The 16,760-nt window shown below is 50.8% G+C and overlaps 3 protein-coding genes across 3 annotated transcripts; 2 read left to right on the forward strand and 1 right to left on the reverse strand.

The window, feature by feature from the left end:
* Positions 1-895: 895 nt before the first annotated feature.
* On the reverse strand, positions 896-2,037 carry V8C40DRAFT_258152 (uncharacterized protein). The gene has a single exon (XM_083218662.1). The coding sequence runs from the start codon at positions 1,641-1,643 to the stop codon at positions 1,341-1,343; it is 303 nt and encodes a 100-aa protein (XP_083067595.1). The 5' UTR covers positions 1,644-2,037; the 3' UTR covers positions 896-1,340.
* A 775-nt stretch (positions 2,038-2,812) lies between these two features.
* On the forward strand, positions 2,813-9,376 carry V8C40DRAFT_129027 (protein kinase RIM15). Its single transcript, XM_083211031.1, has 2 exons — positions 2,813-3,667; positions 3,766-9,376. The coding sequence occupies exons 1-2, from the start codon at positions 3,170-3,172 to the stop codon at positions 9,088-9,090; spliced, it is 5,823 nt and encodes a 1,940-aa protein (XP_083067596.1). The 5' UTR covers positions 2,813-3,169; the 3' UTR covers positions 9,091-9,376.
* Positions 9,377-13,888: 4,512 nt separating this feature from the next.
* On the forward strand, positions 13,889-15,947 carry V8C40DRAFT_278213 (major facilitator superfamily domain-containing protein; the record flags this gene model as incomplete). Its single annotated transcript, XM_083221042.1, has 2 exons — positions 13,889-14,395; positions 14,469-15,947. The coding sequence occupies 2 exons, from the start codon at positions 13,889-13,891 to the stop codon at positions 15,945-15,947; spliced, it is 1,986 nt and encodes a 661-aa protein (XP_083067597.1).
* Between the last annotated feature and the right edge of the window lie 813 nt (positions 15,948-16,760).

Genomic DNA, 16,760 nt, shown 5'->3' on the forward strand with positions numbered 1-16,760 from the left:
TTTAGTTAATATATAATTAATTAAACCTTAAATTTAACTTAAACCTAGGTTAGGTTTAACCTAGGCCTATATAGTTCTAAATTATTATTAATTTAGTTTAATCTAGCTTTAAGCTAAAATTAGAATATCCTTAGTCCGGGTGTAGACTAGATCTATAATACTATAACTTTCTGCTTAAGGCTTTAATACCTACTATTATAAACACTAGCGTTAATATAAAGCTATTTATAAAAGTTAAAAAATACTACTTTTTTTATATAAAATAAATTATTAAATATTAAGTCTAATACCTTAAGGATTTAACTATAATATTCCCTTAAGGCTATATAAGTAAAATTCTAAGTAAAGTTATTAAAATAATTATAATTTCCTTTTATTAACTTAATAAATAAGAAAATAAAAGCTAATAAAAATATAGCTATTTAAATATTTTTATTAATATTATTATTATTTATAATAAAAATATTTATAACCTCCTTTTTTACTATAGCTAATAATTAAATAGCTAAAGTTATAATAATAATATAATAAAGCTATAAATATTAACAGAATCCTAATACTACTATAAATATATTAAAAATAAATTCTACTAATATTAGTAGAATTTAGCTAGCTTTTTAATTTCTATCCCTATTATAAATATTTATATAGCCCTAGCTAGCTTAGTATATTACTAATAAGGATTTCCTAATTTTATTTTTAGTGGGGAAGATTAATATAAAATTATACTAAAAATCCTTACTAAAATAAGTATAGTTGCCCTTTTATATATGCTAGTTAGGAATCTAATTAGGTACTGTACCTAATCAGCTGCTATAAATCAGGGCACTTATCACTGATGCTCATGCTGCTACTAGACTGCATATTTCTTCTTACCCGGTGCAGACAGGGTACAGGGCATGACTACTGTTCTCGGGTTTGCCCCTACCTGTTTTATTTCCGCCTGTCAAGAGATGGTATCGTATACATCTGAGCTAGGAAGGCCACTCGCTGCAGAAGAAGACGGTGATAAGCAGCTTGCTTCTTCTACTCGCAGCAGGACCTTGCGGTTGACATTGAACCTTGGATTTTCGGGAGTTCGGAGTTGTCCTTGATTGAGTAAAGAATAGCATCAATCAGTATAATTAACACTTCCTTCAAATGCTCGAATACATGGAGCCAGATGCAAATAAGCAGCAAGCGCAGCGGGCAGAGCTAATTATATCATTTGCGTATTGGCTCCAAGTTGGGTTGAAAAGATAGTGTAATCGGCTCCTGTGATGTGCATCCCAGACAGCGCCACAGCCCCTTCGAGATGCATCCATTCTTCTGCAGAGCTTAGCACGGTGCGAATGCTTGCTTCATGCTGTTAGTGCTTCATCTCTCCACTGGGCTTCGTTCCCTCTTCGCCGTTCTCCTCTCATTCCCGCCGCCGCTCGCTGCAGCGCTAGCGTCCAAGTGGGAGGTGTGAAGTGGCAGATGAGAGGCCATTGAGCTTGTCGAGAGCTGGAGCTAGAGCTTGTCGATGCTGCCATCACACCGTCGGAACAAGTGGGAGCGAGGAAGAGCGAGGTTGTGAGGGTGAGGAGGGTACCCCAAAAAAAGCCCAAAACGCAAAATGCGGAGGAGAGGGGACGAAGCCAATGATCCCAAGTCCAGGCCATTGATCCCAAGCCCAAGCCATTGATCCCAAGCCCAAGCCAATTGTGCTGATCTAGGTGCCAACAGCCAGTTTCCCCTTCTCTGGTTTGTCTGCTTCATCGCTCTCGTTGGTCCTACCAAAGCTTGTAACGCATGCAAAACGAGGGCGTTGATGGTGCAACCGTTCTAGAGCATTTCTCTCCGAATGCACCCAAGCCTTATCGCCACTTCTTTCTGATGCATGCCGTTGCCATCACAACACAACCACGCATGTCTAGTCCAAGTTCTAGACACCCACAGGATCAGGATGTCGACTAGACTTGGGGTAGTTGACCTAGTGATGCTGCTCGCACCGCACTTCACACGGGCAATGAGATCAGAAGCTTGTTAGTGCTGGATGTACAGTGTCGATTGAAGACCAACCGGCAATTCACCCACGCAAGACTCAAGCCCAATCCCACGCCCATTGCTGCCGTTAATAATGTCATTACTCTATCTGATCCAAAGCACCGCTTACGGGACGTGGCGTGGTCGCAGCAACCATGTGCCGTGCCGTGCCAATCAGCCCGTCCTTTGACAAGCAGGCATTATCATGCAGCGATATGAGAGAGCGGGCGTTGTTTAGAGGGGGAAGACCCTGGAGCGGCTTTTTTCTTTTTTTTCCTATCAATCAAATCTTTCCTCCTGAGCGCCAGTGTGTTTCGAAGCTCCAGGTCCCGGGCTGTCTTGTTTCACAGCACGGGGGGTTAAAGAGCCTGAGAGCCTATCCAAGGCCGCTAAAGCCCGCCAAGCGTCTCCCCCCCGTAGGCCTTGCTGGTGTAGCGCCCAGCGCATGGCTGCGCTATAACCTGCGCTGTTGCCAGCAGAGTTTAGAGGCGGCTTGGGAAGGTTGGATCAGGCGGGTAAAAGAGCAGAGGAGATGGTGTGTCGTGATTGGCCCACGGGCTCTAGCCCCCCGCTTAATGTGTCATGGGGGAGAAGGACGCGATGCTCCAGAAGTACTCCGTACCTGTGCGATTAACAATTGAGCCATCGTGAAACGAGTGAGCTGACTGGCATCCAACAAGAGTTTCTGTCTGCGTGGTGCTTCGCCAGCGATTGTTGCTTCTGGGCAATCCCGTCGCCGATTCAACGTCTGTCGTTTAGCAGCATCTGCCAAAGGCCGTCTGCTGAGTACTGAGAGTCGGCTGCCGGGCTCGTTTCTGGCTGTTGCGTCCGCCTGGGCCGTGGGATTGCTCGCAGGGCATCCGATTGTTTTTTTTTTCCCCTTCGTCAGCCCTCCTCCTCGACCTGGGGCCCTGCCTACCTACCCTGTTGCCAGATATACGACGCCTCGCCAGCGAAAGAGAGAAAAAAAAGACGACAACGAGAGCCGACAGCTGTGACCCTACGCTGGCCGTCTTCCGTCATGTATCCGAGCTTCATGGGTCTGTAGTTCTGGCCGCCTCGCCAGACCCCGAGTCTTTCGACGAACAAACCCCAGCTTCCCCCACCATCACCGCCGTGAACAGCCGCTCTCTGCAACGGGCGCTGCCTCCTCGTCGTCGCCATGGACAAGCCGTCCACTCCCGCCGTCGCCTCGCTGGCCCCGCCGGCCGTCCAGTCGCTGCGAGCTCAGCAGACGACGGCCATGGAGAGATCCATCAGCCAGGACATCCGGGAAGAGCGTGAGGAACTGCGAGAGGCGGCCGAGCAGACGCTGAATGCCATTGCATACCTTAACCTCGACGGCACCATCAAGTGGGTTAGCCCTTCCTGGACCGACGTCGTTGGCACAAAGGTCGAATCCGTCGAGGGTGTACCCATTTCCGATTTGATAGCCAGCGAAAACAAGTCCATCTTTACCGATGTAGTTGAGTCGATGAAGAGGGACGACTCCAAGAGCCACAGGGTCCGCTTCTCTGTGGTATTGGGCCCTCTGTCAAAGTTACGCTCGTTGGACAGCCTTTCGGCTCTCGATCCATCACAAGTCCCACAAACGGAGGTGGCCGATCTCGAGGCACAGGGTATCATGGTGTACGACAGTGCCTCGGGCGGTGAAAGCCATGTAGGTTCTTCTCGACTTTGGGCAGATGAACGGGAGATTCGACGACTGAATCTACTCCCGGCCCTTGATCCTCTCTATTTACTAACTGAATGATTTAGACAATGTGGATGATTCGTCCGTGGATACCACACGAAGTTCAAATCGATCTCCCCGCCGTGATTGTCGATTCTCTAGGCTCGGGGGTCGAAATCCTCGCCGGTATCCTCACCCGCATAGCAGAGGCTGCAAGCGAAGAATCAGAAGGACCAGAACCTCCGCCTCCAGTTCTCTGCCGCATTTGCGAGCGTCAGATACCGCCCTGGTGGTTCGAAAAGCACACGGACCTGTGTCTCCAAGAGCACCATGCTGAAATGGATGTGCAAATGGCTCAGGAGAGCCTGAGTGAGCATAGAAACCACATTGTCAAAGTCCTTGACGCTCTGGAATCACGCAAGAGCCGATCATTAACTGGCGGCGACTCGCCCAATCTTCCTGTCGCCGAATACAAGGGTCAGCCCATTGGCCCTCCACCATCGGCACAGTCGTCCCCCGGGACTTCGCTCGCTCGCTCGCGAGAAAGACCAGGCGGGTTCGGACACGCCAGAGCCCGTTCCTTTGCCATTCGTCGACCACAAGCACGTATCGTTGAGCTCCTGTTGGATCTATGCGATACCGCTATCGAAATCAGCTGCCCGGGCATCAAGGAGAGCTCTTCGCAGCATGGCAACTGGGAACTGCGCACCCAATCACCTCAATCGGAATCGAGAATCTCGCAAGTGCTCCAGTGGCAGTCGCCAAGCTCCAACACTCTCGAGCAAGAACAAGGTCTGGCATTGCTCTGCGAGGATACTGAAAAGGTGGCTCGAGCCAAGGTGGACGCTGTCTTCCGCCATCGGCAGATTATTGAATATGCGGAGCGAATTCGCATCGAGTTTGCGGTTCTCGTGCAAGACTGTATTGATGAGGCGACCAGAAAAGCCGCTCGCATTGCCGAGGGTCGGTTTAGTGATTCCACTGAATCCGAGCCTGATGAGTCGGAAGCATACACAGAAGACATTGACGTGAGGAGTGAAACCACCGAGCCGACGAGCCACGCCGGCGAAGAGCATTTTGATCACTCCATTACCAGCCCCTCTGCCTTAGCTGCAGCACTTCGTCAGGTCGACATGTCCGGAGGACTTGGACGGTCTCGCCCGACATCGTTTGTGGGATCTACTAGATCTAGTAGTCCTAGAGAATGCCCAACTCCTCGATCTCATCCGGGTGGGTTGAGCATTCTAAGCCAATCTCGAGATTCACGCCGAGGGTCAACCCTCCCTCTCGAGAGCGATATTGGCGAGAGTGAGGGAAGCCTACGATCATCATCGGTAGCCTCACGAGGGCACAACAGGACCGAATCGCCCATCTCTGAATTTGGCGATCTAAGACGTGCAGCGAGCTCCAGGAGGCACAGGCGGAGCTTAGTGATCCCGGAGACAGCTTCTCCCCGACGGCAAGAATCCCCGTCACGGATGATGACGCAGCCATCCTCTCCTCTAAGGATCAAGGCTCGGGTGCTGCCTCAAGCGCACGAGTCAATTATTTCCCCCGAGGCATCACCAATGTTTCCTAGTAGCGAATTCAGCTCCCCCATTACTCATCCGTCTAGACATCACAGGCGACAGTCTTCAGCCGCAATATCTGACTTCGTCATGAAGCCGCCGCCGTCTCCACGTCTCAATGCTGGAAATCAGCCGCCGCCGCAGTCCCGACCGTCGCAGCCGTCGATCAAAGATTTCGAGATTATCAAGCCCATAAGTAAAGGAGCCTTTGGCAGCGTCTATCTTTCGAAGAAGAAATCTACTGGAGAATATTTCGCCATCAAGGTGCTGAAAAAGGCCGACATGGTTGCCAAAAACCAGGTCGGAAATGTCAAGGCGGAGCGTGCTATTATGATGTGGCAAGGACAAAGCGAGTTTGTTGCGAAGCTGTACTGGACATTTTCTAGCAAGGATTATCTATACCTTGTCATGGAGTATCTCAACGGAGGCGATTGCGCTTCCCTCATCAAGGTGCTGGGCGGCCTTCCTGAAGACTGGGTCAAAAAGTATCTTGGAGAAGTTGTCTTGGGCGTGGAGCATCTTCATGAGAGAGGGGTTATCCATCGAGACCTCAAGCCCGATAACCTGTTGATCGATCAAAAGGGCCATCTGAAGCTGACTGATTTTGGACTTTCGCGCATGGGTTTAGTAGGTCGACAGAAGAGAGCGTTGAACAGCGACGCAGATTCTACTCCAGACTTGCTCAAGCAGGGACCATTCGTGCGTTCTACGTCCATGGCATCCTCACGATCAACATCGCTCGATATCCAGGGCCAGACGTATTCTCCCAGCGCAACGCCACAGATGACACCGGATGTCGGGAGCATTGGCCAGCCGTCGTACTTCAGTCTCGGCCCTGCTCAGTCCGACCCACGCCGCATTTCGAATAGCCATCGAAGCGACAGCGGTGGGAGCGAGACGCTGAGCCGCATGGTCACTACGTTCTCCATCCATGACTCCGATTCCGGTTCTCAGCCTGCAAGCGCTAGGATGTTCTTGGATGAGGACGCTGTCATTCACGGATCACCAGATCTGGCACCATATTCAACCACCAGAACTAGCATGGACAGCCACGGTCGAAACTCTCACCCGCCGCCAAACATGATACCACCTCCCATGGCATTGTTTGATCCCGAAGATACAAACAGGCGCTTCGTCGGAACTCCAGATTATCTAGCCCCAGAAACGATCAAGGGAGACAAGCAAGATGAGACAAGTGATTGGTGGTCTGTCGGATGCATCATGTTTGAGTTCCTTTACGGCATCCCACCATTCCACGCCGGTGAAGCCGAGCAGGTTTTCGAGAACATCTTGGCACGCAAGATTCAGTGGCCAGATGATGCAGACTGTGAACCAGTGTCTGATGAGGCCAAAGACTTGATCAACAAGCTGTTATGCATGGACCCCCCGCAACGTTTAGGTTCCAATCGTGAAGAAAAATTCGCCTCTGGTGGTGAGGAGATACGAAGCCATCCTTGGTTTGCAGGAGTCAACTGGGAAACCTTGTTGGAAGATGAGGCTCAGTTCGTTCCTCAGCCGGAGAACCCAGAAGATACCGAATACTTTGATTCGAGAGGCGCTGTCCTTCAATCATTCGTAGAGGAGATGGAAGACCAAATGTCGCCGCAATCTTCCACTACTGGGTCCACTGACTATCCAGATAGGCCGCACGACGCCCTTTCGCGAGTCCGTTCTCAAGTAAACCAAGCGGGTAGGAAGCTGATGCCACTACACATTCCCCCTCACGTGCGAGACCTCAAATCACGGAGGCTGAGCGAGCCAATTGCTGCCGATGACTTTGGTAGCTTCTCTTTCAAGAACCTGCCTGTGTTGGAAAAGGCAAACAAGGACGTGATCCAAAAGCTTAGGGCAGAGGCCCTGGCAGTCCAAAGCAAGCAGTCAGCCGTTAGTCCCGGAGGGCTTGGAGGACTTGGAGGTGTGCCATCTCCAGCACCGTCGCTTGAAGGCAGCCCCGTGGTATCAACGCATATTCAAAGAACATTGTCCAATGCAAAGGCTCGCCCGCAATCCCCATCCGGCTTAAGCCTCGCGAATGCGTCTCCCAATAGGATTTCACAGGTCTCGCAGCCTTCACAGCCCTCATCTCCTTTGCTGGTCTCTTTCACGGCAGCCGGACAAGTACCATCAGATGGCCGTAGAAAGGCATCAAGTAACTCATCCAGCTTGTCGTACCAATCATCATCTTCTCTACAGCCAAATTCCGCCTTTGAGATACCAAAAGTTCCCCCTAGTCTACAGAGAGCTGCAACATCAGCATCTGCATCGCCGATTAAACCCCGTAATGGAAACACGGTACCACCTCCGCTTGCATTGTCTCCAGGAAAAGTGTTGGCAACGCCGGTCCGGCAGGGAAGCACATCTTCGACGAGCCGGTCGAGGTCCCTGACTGTGGGGTCCCAGGAAGCCAGCCCCATAGCAACAGACATGCTCCAGCATCACCACCGGAATCGTCGTAGTCAAGTGTTTGACATGTCTCCTTCATCATCAGACAACGAAGGAGACAAGCATAACGCTCTCTTGAGGGTCCAGCGGCGCCGGCAAAGCTCACGACGGCTCTCTCAGATTGCCTTTGACAACGGACCGACATTCCGGCCCTTGGACGTGCTCATCTGTGAAGACCATCCCGTGTCCCGGATGGTGATGGAGAAACTCCTTGAGAAGCTACGCTGCCGCACCATTTCTGTAGCTAACGGATCGGAAGCAGTGCGATATTCGATGAGCGAGATCAAGTTTGACATCATCTTCCTCGAATACAGACTTCCACAGATCAATGGAGCCGATGTGGCTCGCATGATACGAGAGACTAAGAATGCCAACTCGCACACCCCCATCGTGGCTATTACGGCCTATCTGAAGGAACTGCAGGCACCACATTACTTTGACTCTCTGATTGAAAAACCCATCAGCTCATCAAAACTAACAGAGGTGCTTCGGAGCCTCTGCCAGTGGCAGCCCGAATCCCCGCACAGGCCGGCTATTCCATCCATGCCGCAAACCATTCCACTTAACCTGAGGAGAGCTCATCCCCCTCGTCCAATCGATGACAGTCCAACGTCGAGCATCTCTGCGTTTACGGGCCGCCATGCATCGGCGATGGTGTCAAGCCGGGAAGATTCCATCACATCTAGCATGTTTGGGGATTCGGAGTCTTACACTACGGATGAGATCCCGGTCGTCATTAGCCGCAAAGCAACCGGTGATTGGGGGGATGACAGCGGTGGCCTTGGAATCACCGACATGGACGCAGCAGCTGGGCTTGATCCTTCACCTAAGAGCATACCCTTGCTCCTGTGCCAGCAGTCGGCACCAGCACACCTAGAAGTCATGTCGCGCGGTCTTGATAACCGACTCAAGGTTAGGCAAGACATTTTTGACAAGAAGCCTTCAGAAGGCACCGAGTCCGCGGACGATGAAGATGAAGAGCTTGATGGCAGGAAAGACCTGCAGCTGAGACGGGGGAGCAAGGCTGTAATTGGAAAGGGCTCATTACCAAGCTCGAAGCTTGGTATTGAGATGATGCGAGCGGATAGCCATGACAGCGTCACATTGTCAGATAGCACATCAGAAGCCGTGACGCAGGTAGCAACAACACCTTCCCTTGAATTGGAGAGACAACTAGTCGGTATGCCTCCCGACATAGTGGCAGCACTGAGCACGCCAAACAAGACTGGGGCGGCTGGAGCCGATCCGGAAAGCATACTGGTCTCCGGGAGCGCCGAGGCGACACCAAGACCACCCGTAGCCGGGACAGACACAGATCGAACTGACAGCGGGGGTTCGGTAGTGAGAATTCAACTAGAAGGAGACGACTCAACACCAAGGGCCTTGGGGAAACAGGCATGACGAATTAGGCCACGCTTTTTACGATTTTTCACATTTTATTCGTCTCACTCATTTACTATCCCTTTTTTTGCCTTCTACTCAAACCCCCCCCTTTTTATTTCTCGTTTTCTCCCTGGCTTGCTGGAGGAAAAAAGCTTCATCTATTTTCAAGCCCCCCTTTTTTTCTACACTTACGAAAATATTCGTTGCTCGGGACGAGTCTGAAAAAAAGAAAGTTTTATTTTTCCTTTTTTGTACGAACACAGCAGCGAGGCGTTACATGGGACATGACGACTCGAGACGAAATGCAAAACAGAGCGATAGCATGCATGCTTACTCAGATGAAATGGATGCGATGGAGATGAAACTGGGCAGACGGAATTGATACAACGAGCCTCGCTATCATCTTTTTTTATGGAACATTTGCTCTCAGGGAGCCAAAGGGATGGCCGTTTTTTTATTACTCGGGGTAGTTTGATGATTTCGGTCTGCTGGGGTTTTCGTCATGGCCGGTATTTTAGTTATTGGGTGGTGATGTGTGTGTGTATATAGATGAGAGATTCTGACGTATAGGGAATGAAACTAGCTATTATCATGGTCCTCTGCTTGTGCTATTCTGGCTTGATGTCCTGGGATGTTTGCGTGTAAGTTGCAGTTTGATATGCGGTAGGTTATTTGGTAGGAGAGTGGTCACTTTCGATATAATACTCGTATGGCATCTGGGTGAAGAGTCGACGGGGAGATAGCGGCCTACAATAACAACAAAGGGTTCGGGGAAACTGCAAAAACGGTTTAGACGACTATACTGATCCTTTAGCCCGAATATATTGATTTTCAATTCGGATAATTCCCCGATGTCCTTGTCATTATCTATTGATCTGATGGAAATAATAGATAGTTATTGCCGGGACAATGGGTCGGAAGCGCGGAGATGTTCCCGCCCAAAGGAATAGTTTGCAAGCAAGCCGCGCTACGCAAAAACGGGTTCATACCAGATATGAACACCGAAGCGGCTGACCAAAAAGGCGGCAGCGTTTTCGCCGACTTTGGAATTATGTGTGCTTGTATTACCATGTGGCAAACGTGAGAAAATCTGGGGTGCTTTGAGGCTGCTCTCGGTGAGCATTTGCATGTTAGCAGGGAGGTGTGGCTGCTTGGTGTGGCTAGTGCAATGATTTACTCGTACGGAGCGCCATGCGCCATGAAGCTTTCTGAGGCTGGGGCAGGAATTGACTTTTTACATGTGAGCCAAAAGGCCTCCAAGGCTAAGGTTTATAGTGAGTTTTGAGTTGGCCGTTTGGAAAGCATTAATGCGAGGAGATTACAATGTATCACCTTCATTTTCTATTCATTGCGTGGATTTGAGCTCGTTGTGCCTTGAACAATATTTGGGGGCGTGAATTTTGCAAATGCGTCTCGTCTCTAGGGTAGTGTGCATACACAGAGCTGAGTGATACTCCATGTTAGTGAAGTGCTGTAGGAGCTCGTTGTCCCGGAGTACTCCGTATTCTCCCCTCTACCCCGCGCAGATCAACAGCTTTGATTGGTGAGCGCTGCAAAGAGGGATCAACGAACGAAAAAAAAAATAGAGCAAATAAAGCTGAAGAGGACTCCGTGCAGAATACTCCATAGAAAAAAAAAAAAAAACTTTCTCAAAAGGGGTGCAGAAAGCGGATGTTAGCCGAAAGACCCTTAAAGTCCGGATCAGGTTCCCGCATCGCTCCGTCGATAACCTTACTGCCATTCAGCACTACGGAGCGTCGCATTAGGACTGTGGCCCCAAGAACTAGGAGTTATACGAAGGGAGGAAAGTGTAAAGTGTAACTTGTTCTGGAATTCGGACGAGGGCAAAAAAGAAAAAAAGAGAGACAAAAAGAGACAAAACTAGGCTTTCGACCGCTCTGGATAGCTCCCAGTGGCGTCGGTGTCGGCTCCGTTAGAATCTAGTCCACGGCGACACGGTGGCGGCGGAGACGGTGATTTTTTCTCTTCTTTTTCTTTTTGGTTTCTGAATTTGATTTTCCGTGTCCATTGTACCCCGTGCCGTACTCGTACTCTATTCTTCGAGGGATATCTGTAGGATTGAGTACGGACGGGTCTGGAGCATGCATGGGCCGTGGTCTGATGAAGGCTCGTGCTTTTATGCATCCAGACCTGCGTGGGACATCAATTGCAGTGATACTCGTACATGTACCAATTGCTCGTGCTACCGCCTGATGCGCGCATGAAGATGCTCCCTGCCTTATCTGCTGGTAGCAGTTAGTCCACGTATCATGTCTTGCAAAGATTTTTCTTGCCAAATCCCGCAGGTACAGGACAGTGCCAACACGCTGCCAGGGAGATAGCCGGACAATGGCACATAACACATAATGACTAACTGTCGCAAGTATTTTGCAATACAAGCATCATGGAAAACCAAGCATTGACCAGCCTTGTGTCAGCACGTTGCACGTTTTGCAATGATTGGATGAAAGAACAAGAGGCAAGAGGCTCGCGGGTGAGGCCGAAGTAGAGAAACCAAATTGCCATTAAACTTTAAAAGCTGTGCGCAACAGAAATGAGGGTATCCGGTACTAGTGCATCTCAGCCGCAGACGCTGCGCATTCAAGGTACAAAGTACGCTTTTGCGCCACTGATAGACGCTCGGTGCGTGTTTGAGGAAATAAATGGATATTGCTGTTCGATAATCTCACTCATCACGCATTCTTTCCCTTCAGCTTGCCACATGTGCTTTGATTATCGTACTCGTGCCATTTCTCTGGGTTTTGCTTTACAATTTCCATCGTGTGCTGCTCCGCCCGCGGCGCTCTTTCCGATTACGTCCTGGAGTAACACCGAGAGGGGGAAGTCTCGACTCTGGACTTGACTCACGCGACAACTTTCCCACTCCGGTTGGTCGTACTTGGCAGAGGTGGATTGCGTGACGTAAAAGAGCGGTCGCCAAGCAGAGCCGGTACGTGATAGGCTGCAAGTGCCGAGAGATTGGACGACATTCGTACTGGATGGAAAAAACACAATGCATCGTCGAGGACGAAACGAAGCAATTCAGAGTCTCATTTTGGGTAATTTTGGCATCTAGTCAGACTCTCTTGTCGGTGCCAGGTGCTGTGGCTGCACCTGCTTGCTTTGTTAGGGGGGGCCCGATAATTCTTGGAAAGATCGGCACGGATTTTGACTGTCTGAGGTGCCGTTCTATCCGGATGCAGCAGCAGCAGCGCCAACCGGGAAGGGACGACGCACCACGCCCTTGCCCTCATTCCCTGAGCGATACCTTCGTATCGACTAGGTGCCCATTAAGATGCTGACCAAAGACGAGCTTTTCGCCAATAGAGACGCCGTAGTGCTTGTGCGCGCCCTGGTTCAGCGGCAGCCTGACAGCCAAAGGATGCGAAACTGTGCGCATCAAGTCCATGGATCTGTACTGTAATTTTTCTCTTTTTCCCTCTGTGCCACCGCAATGGGGACGCCGTCTCATCCATTTTTTTTTTATCCCGCCACCCACCACGGGATTCATGCACTGAGCAACAAGTGACTTTGTATTGAATGCTCCATATTTGTACATGAAGATCGAGCCAGGCAGGGAACCTTTGGATCCGTTGACCGAGGCATGGCTCGACGGGAGTGCACACCATTTGCTGCGGCTGTACTCGTACACACTATGAATGCCAGATCGGCCACCGAAGAAACATGGTTATGCCTACGGGACGGCCACAAGCCAGCATTTGGACGCAAACCCTGACCGAATGCCCTGCATAGGTGGCCAAAGCAAGCCTTGCAGAGGCGTCATAGGCTCGGAGGCGAGGGTTGAGATGGCCCGATTTTCCTCAGCAGATCTTGCTCAAGCGACAGGGCAAGGACAAGATGAAGAAAAAATAGAGAGAGAAGCAACCAGCTAGCAAAAGCCTTCTCCGAACTACGACGAGCCAAAAGGCGCCACTGCGGTCAACACAACCGATTGGTCTAGATGGTGGCGGTAAAGCCTTAGATCATGGCTTCTGCGCCATGTCTCTCCCGGGCTACGGCGAATTCACATCGTCCCTTGTGCGCATGTCAAACTCGACTCGAGCTGCGCTACGGCGAGCACGAAGGACTAGACGTGTGGCATATCAAAGGGAGCCATTGGGACCTTTCCGCCACGGCCTACAAGGTAGCACCTATTACGGGTCGCAGGCTGCGCACACGACAAAAGAGACCGACGGCAGGGTACGAGCGGGTCATGGTGTGTGGGAAAGCTTGTGGGGAGCATCCCAAAGACCACGAGGCGGACGACGGAATGGAGCAGCTGGGCCAGGCGAGTCTGCCCCCGGCCAAAGCCACTCGAGGTCCAAGGCTCGCCCACGATGGTAAATCTCAACATCTGACTGGCCGCCGAAATGCTGTCTTTCGGTCGTCGAATGCGGCTTAAACCGTGAATCTCATGGCGGATATTGAAATTCTTTCTAAAATACTGCCTTTCGCGGGTCTTTAGCTTGCAACCAAGCTGATGCACTCTATCAAGGGTGACAAAGCGCATGGCGACTGCGACTTCGACAAACAAATAAAGCATTTGCGTCCCGTCAATCTTTCTTCCCTCGTTCCCTCTTCTCTTCTCTTCATCCCCATCTTCATCTCTTGGTGTGGTGGCCGCGGTCGAAGCAACCCCCCAACCTTATTTGTTGCTAGGGCATTGTCCCTCCCTCTTTATTCTCGGACTTTCTCCCCGCAATCTTGGGCTCCTCCTCCAATCAGATTGCTTTGCGGGAAACCAGATCAGAATAATTTTCTGATCATTCTGTTACTGTGCACTGCATAAGTCGTTTGTGCATTAGTATCGATCACAATGGCCAGCCAGGAGCACCACCACCTCGGCGGCATAGTCCCCGGTGAAATCCCCATCCCCCACGGCCCCCATGAGGATGGCGACGACCGCGACGACTACCCTCTCGATGCGGATGAGCGCCGTGTTTTCAGCCATGTCACCCGTCCCGATGACAGCTACACTCCCGACGGCACCTACTGGGCCGACCTGCCCTTTGGCGAGCGTGTCAAGTTCGTCTCTGCCGTCGACCGACAGGCCGCCAGCGAGGAGCTGAGCACCATCTGGTCAATGATCAAGAAGGACCCTCTGTCTCCCGTCTCTTGGTATTTCCGCCATGCCGTCATTCCTGGTGCCGGTCTTGGTCTGGAAGGCTACGTCCTGTTCTCTATCGGCAACCTGTCTCCTCTCTTCAGCCAGGTCTGGCCCGAGTGCTGGGGTTCCAAGCCTACCGTTTGCGACCCCAACTGGATTGCCGCTGTCACTTATCTGGAAGTTGTCGGTATCATGATTGGTCAGGTCATTGTTGGTGTAAGTGCTCTGCAAACTAGTCAAATTAGAACACCAAGAAGACGCATAACGCTAACGACTTCTTTCTGTACAGGTCATTGGTGATTGGATTGGCCGTCGCTGGGGTCTCATTCAGGATGCCATCATCATGTTCATCGGTCTCCTTATGCTCACTGCCAGTTGGGGCAACTCTCTCCAGGGCTGGGTTATTTGCTACGCCTGGTCTCTGTTCTTTTACTCTCTCGGTGTCGGTGGTGAGTATCCCATCACTGCCACTTCTTCCCTCGAGAGCGCCGTCACTGCCGGCAAGCTCTCCACCAAGGAGGATCGTCTGCACCGTGGTCGCCGTGTCACCATGGCTTTCCTGATGCAAGGTTGGGGCCAGTTCGTCAACCAGGTTCTGCTCATTGTCCTGCTCGTCATCTTCAACCACGGCAGGGGCGGTCCCCCTTACACCAAGGAGGCTGCTCAGTTCACCTTCCGTCTGTCCTTCGCCTTCCCTGCCATTGGCACTCTGTGGCTCGTCTACTACAGAACTTGGAAGATGCCCAACGCCTCTAAGCAGCTTGCCGAGGCCAAGAGCCGCACCAGCGTCACCGGTTACGATGTTACCGCCCTCAAGTCTTGCTTTACTCACTTCGGTGGCCGTCTGCTCGCTACCGCCGGTACCTGGTTCTGTAACGACGTCTTCTTCTACGGCAACAAGCTTTTCCAGGGCCAGTTCATCAAGGTCATCTCCGACAACCCCAACTCCCTCCTGACCACCTGGTCTTGGAGCTTGGTCAACATTGTCGTCTCCCTGGCTGGTTACTACTGCGCCACTTTCCTCATCGACAACAAGCTCTATGGCCGTAAGTGGATGCAGCAGATTGGTTTCCTCATGTGCTTCCTCATGTTCGTCATCCCCGCGTTCAAGTACGAGTACTACACCAGCCCCCAGGGTATCCACGCTTTCCAGGCCATGTACTTCTTGTCCTCCTTCTTCAACCAGTTCGGCCCCAACTCCGTCACTTTCCTCATTGCCGGTGAGGTTTTCCCCACTCCCATCCGAGCTACTGCCCACGGTTTCTCTGCCTGTCTCGGAAAGGCTGGTGCTCTGCTTGCCTCGATTCTGTACAACTACATCGACATCCAGACCCGATTCTACGTCGTCCCATGGTTCGGCCTTGCTGGCATGTTCCTGACCTGGCTTTTCCTCCCCGACACCACCGGTCTCGACCTCAAGGAGCAGGAGCGACGATGGCGCTACATCCGCGACGGCAAGGCCGACCAGTACCACGGTGTTGCCGTCCACCCCCACCACCTGTCCCTCTGGGAGAGATTCCGTGGCATCAGCAAGTCTTACGATCCCCAGGCGGACTGGAAGGCAAAGGTTGAGGACATGCGCGCTGAGTGGGAGGCTGTCCAGGCTGCTCGTGGACCCAAGGAGACTGAGGCTGACCACAGTGGCATGCCTGATGATGGCGAGTTCTCTCCTGAGATTCACGCCTTCTTCAAGCGCTCCAGCCCCGCTGCCCGCTCCAACGGTATCCTGAATGAGAAGACCGTCAGCGACGAGGCTTCTTCCGAGTAAAGTCGGCAACCTATCTTTCCAATTTTCTACACATATCTGTCTCCGAAAGACTATTGTTCTATATATATTTTACTACATTTTTATTTTTAACGCGTAATCTGCATCAGGGGAGTTGGCTTTGGAGGGTGGATGTCTACTCTCTTTTCTTTTATTGTTATACCTGATATCCGGTTTATGGAAGTAGAGGTGCTGAGAGAAGACTCTCGTTTTTGGATTTTATGAGATTCCCTGATGAAAAAGTTCTTCCCTATCTAGAGGGTATGATAGTTTGAGCAGCATGATTATGATATGCTATACTGAGTATATATATATCAATAAAACACAATCAAAATGTCCAACAATCCACAAGGAGCTGATAAATGGTGATATTGAAATAGTTTTTGTGAAGTCTTCATGTGCTAGACTCGGCGCGTGCCATATGGCATGTGCCTTTACATGGTGGTTTGAGATTTGTAGGCTGTTCGTACTTTCATCCGATATGTCAGTGACTCTATCGCCGCCCGTTTTATGACAGTTTTAACCTCTGGCGAAGTATTGTGAACTTTTTTTTTTAGTTTTGGTATTATTTTATGTTATCATTTTATATCGCAATATTGCCCCCATGAATACAGAATAACCAAGGCAGTTACCACTCCTACACATTCTAGCGCACCCGCTTTCACATTTACTGAATTACCTCTAAAAATAAACAACCTAAAAATAGAGAATTGAGACTATCTATACATATATAACATGACCAGACCGCTCAGATATAACGCTGTAGACCGAGTTGAGCTGTAGGCTAAGCGCCGTAGGCAAAAGCCCCCTGAAGGC

The sequence above is a fragment of the Trichoderma camerunense genome (genome assembly GCF_050948025.1).
Source record: "Trichoderma camerunense strain CBS 138272 chromosome Unknown V8C40scaffold_27, whole genome shotgun sequence".
NCBI classification, from domain to species: Eukaryota; Fungi; Ascomycota; class Sordariomycetes; order Hypocreales; family Hypocreaceae; genus Trichoderma; species Trichoderma camerunense.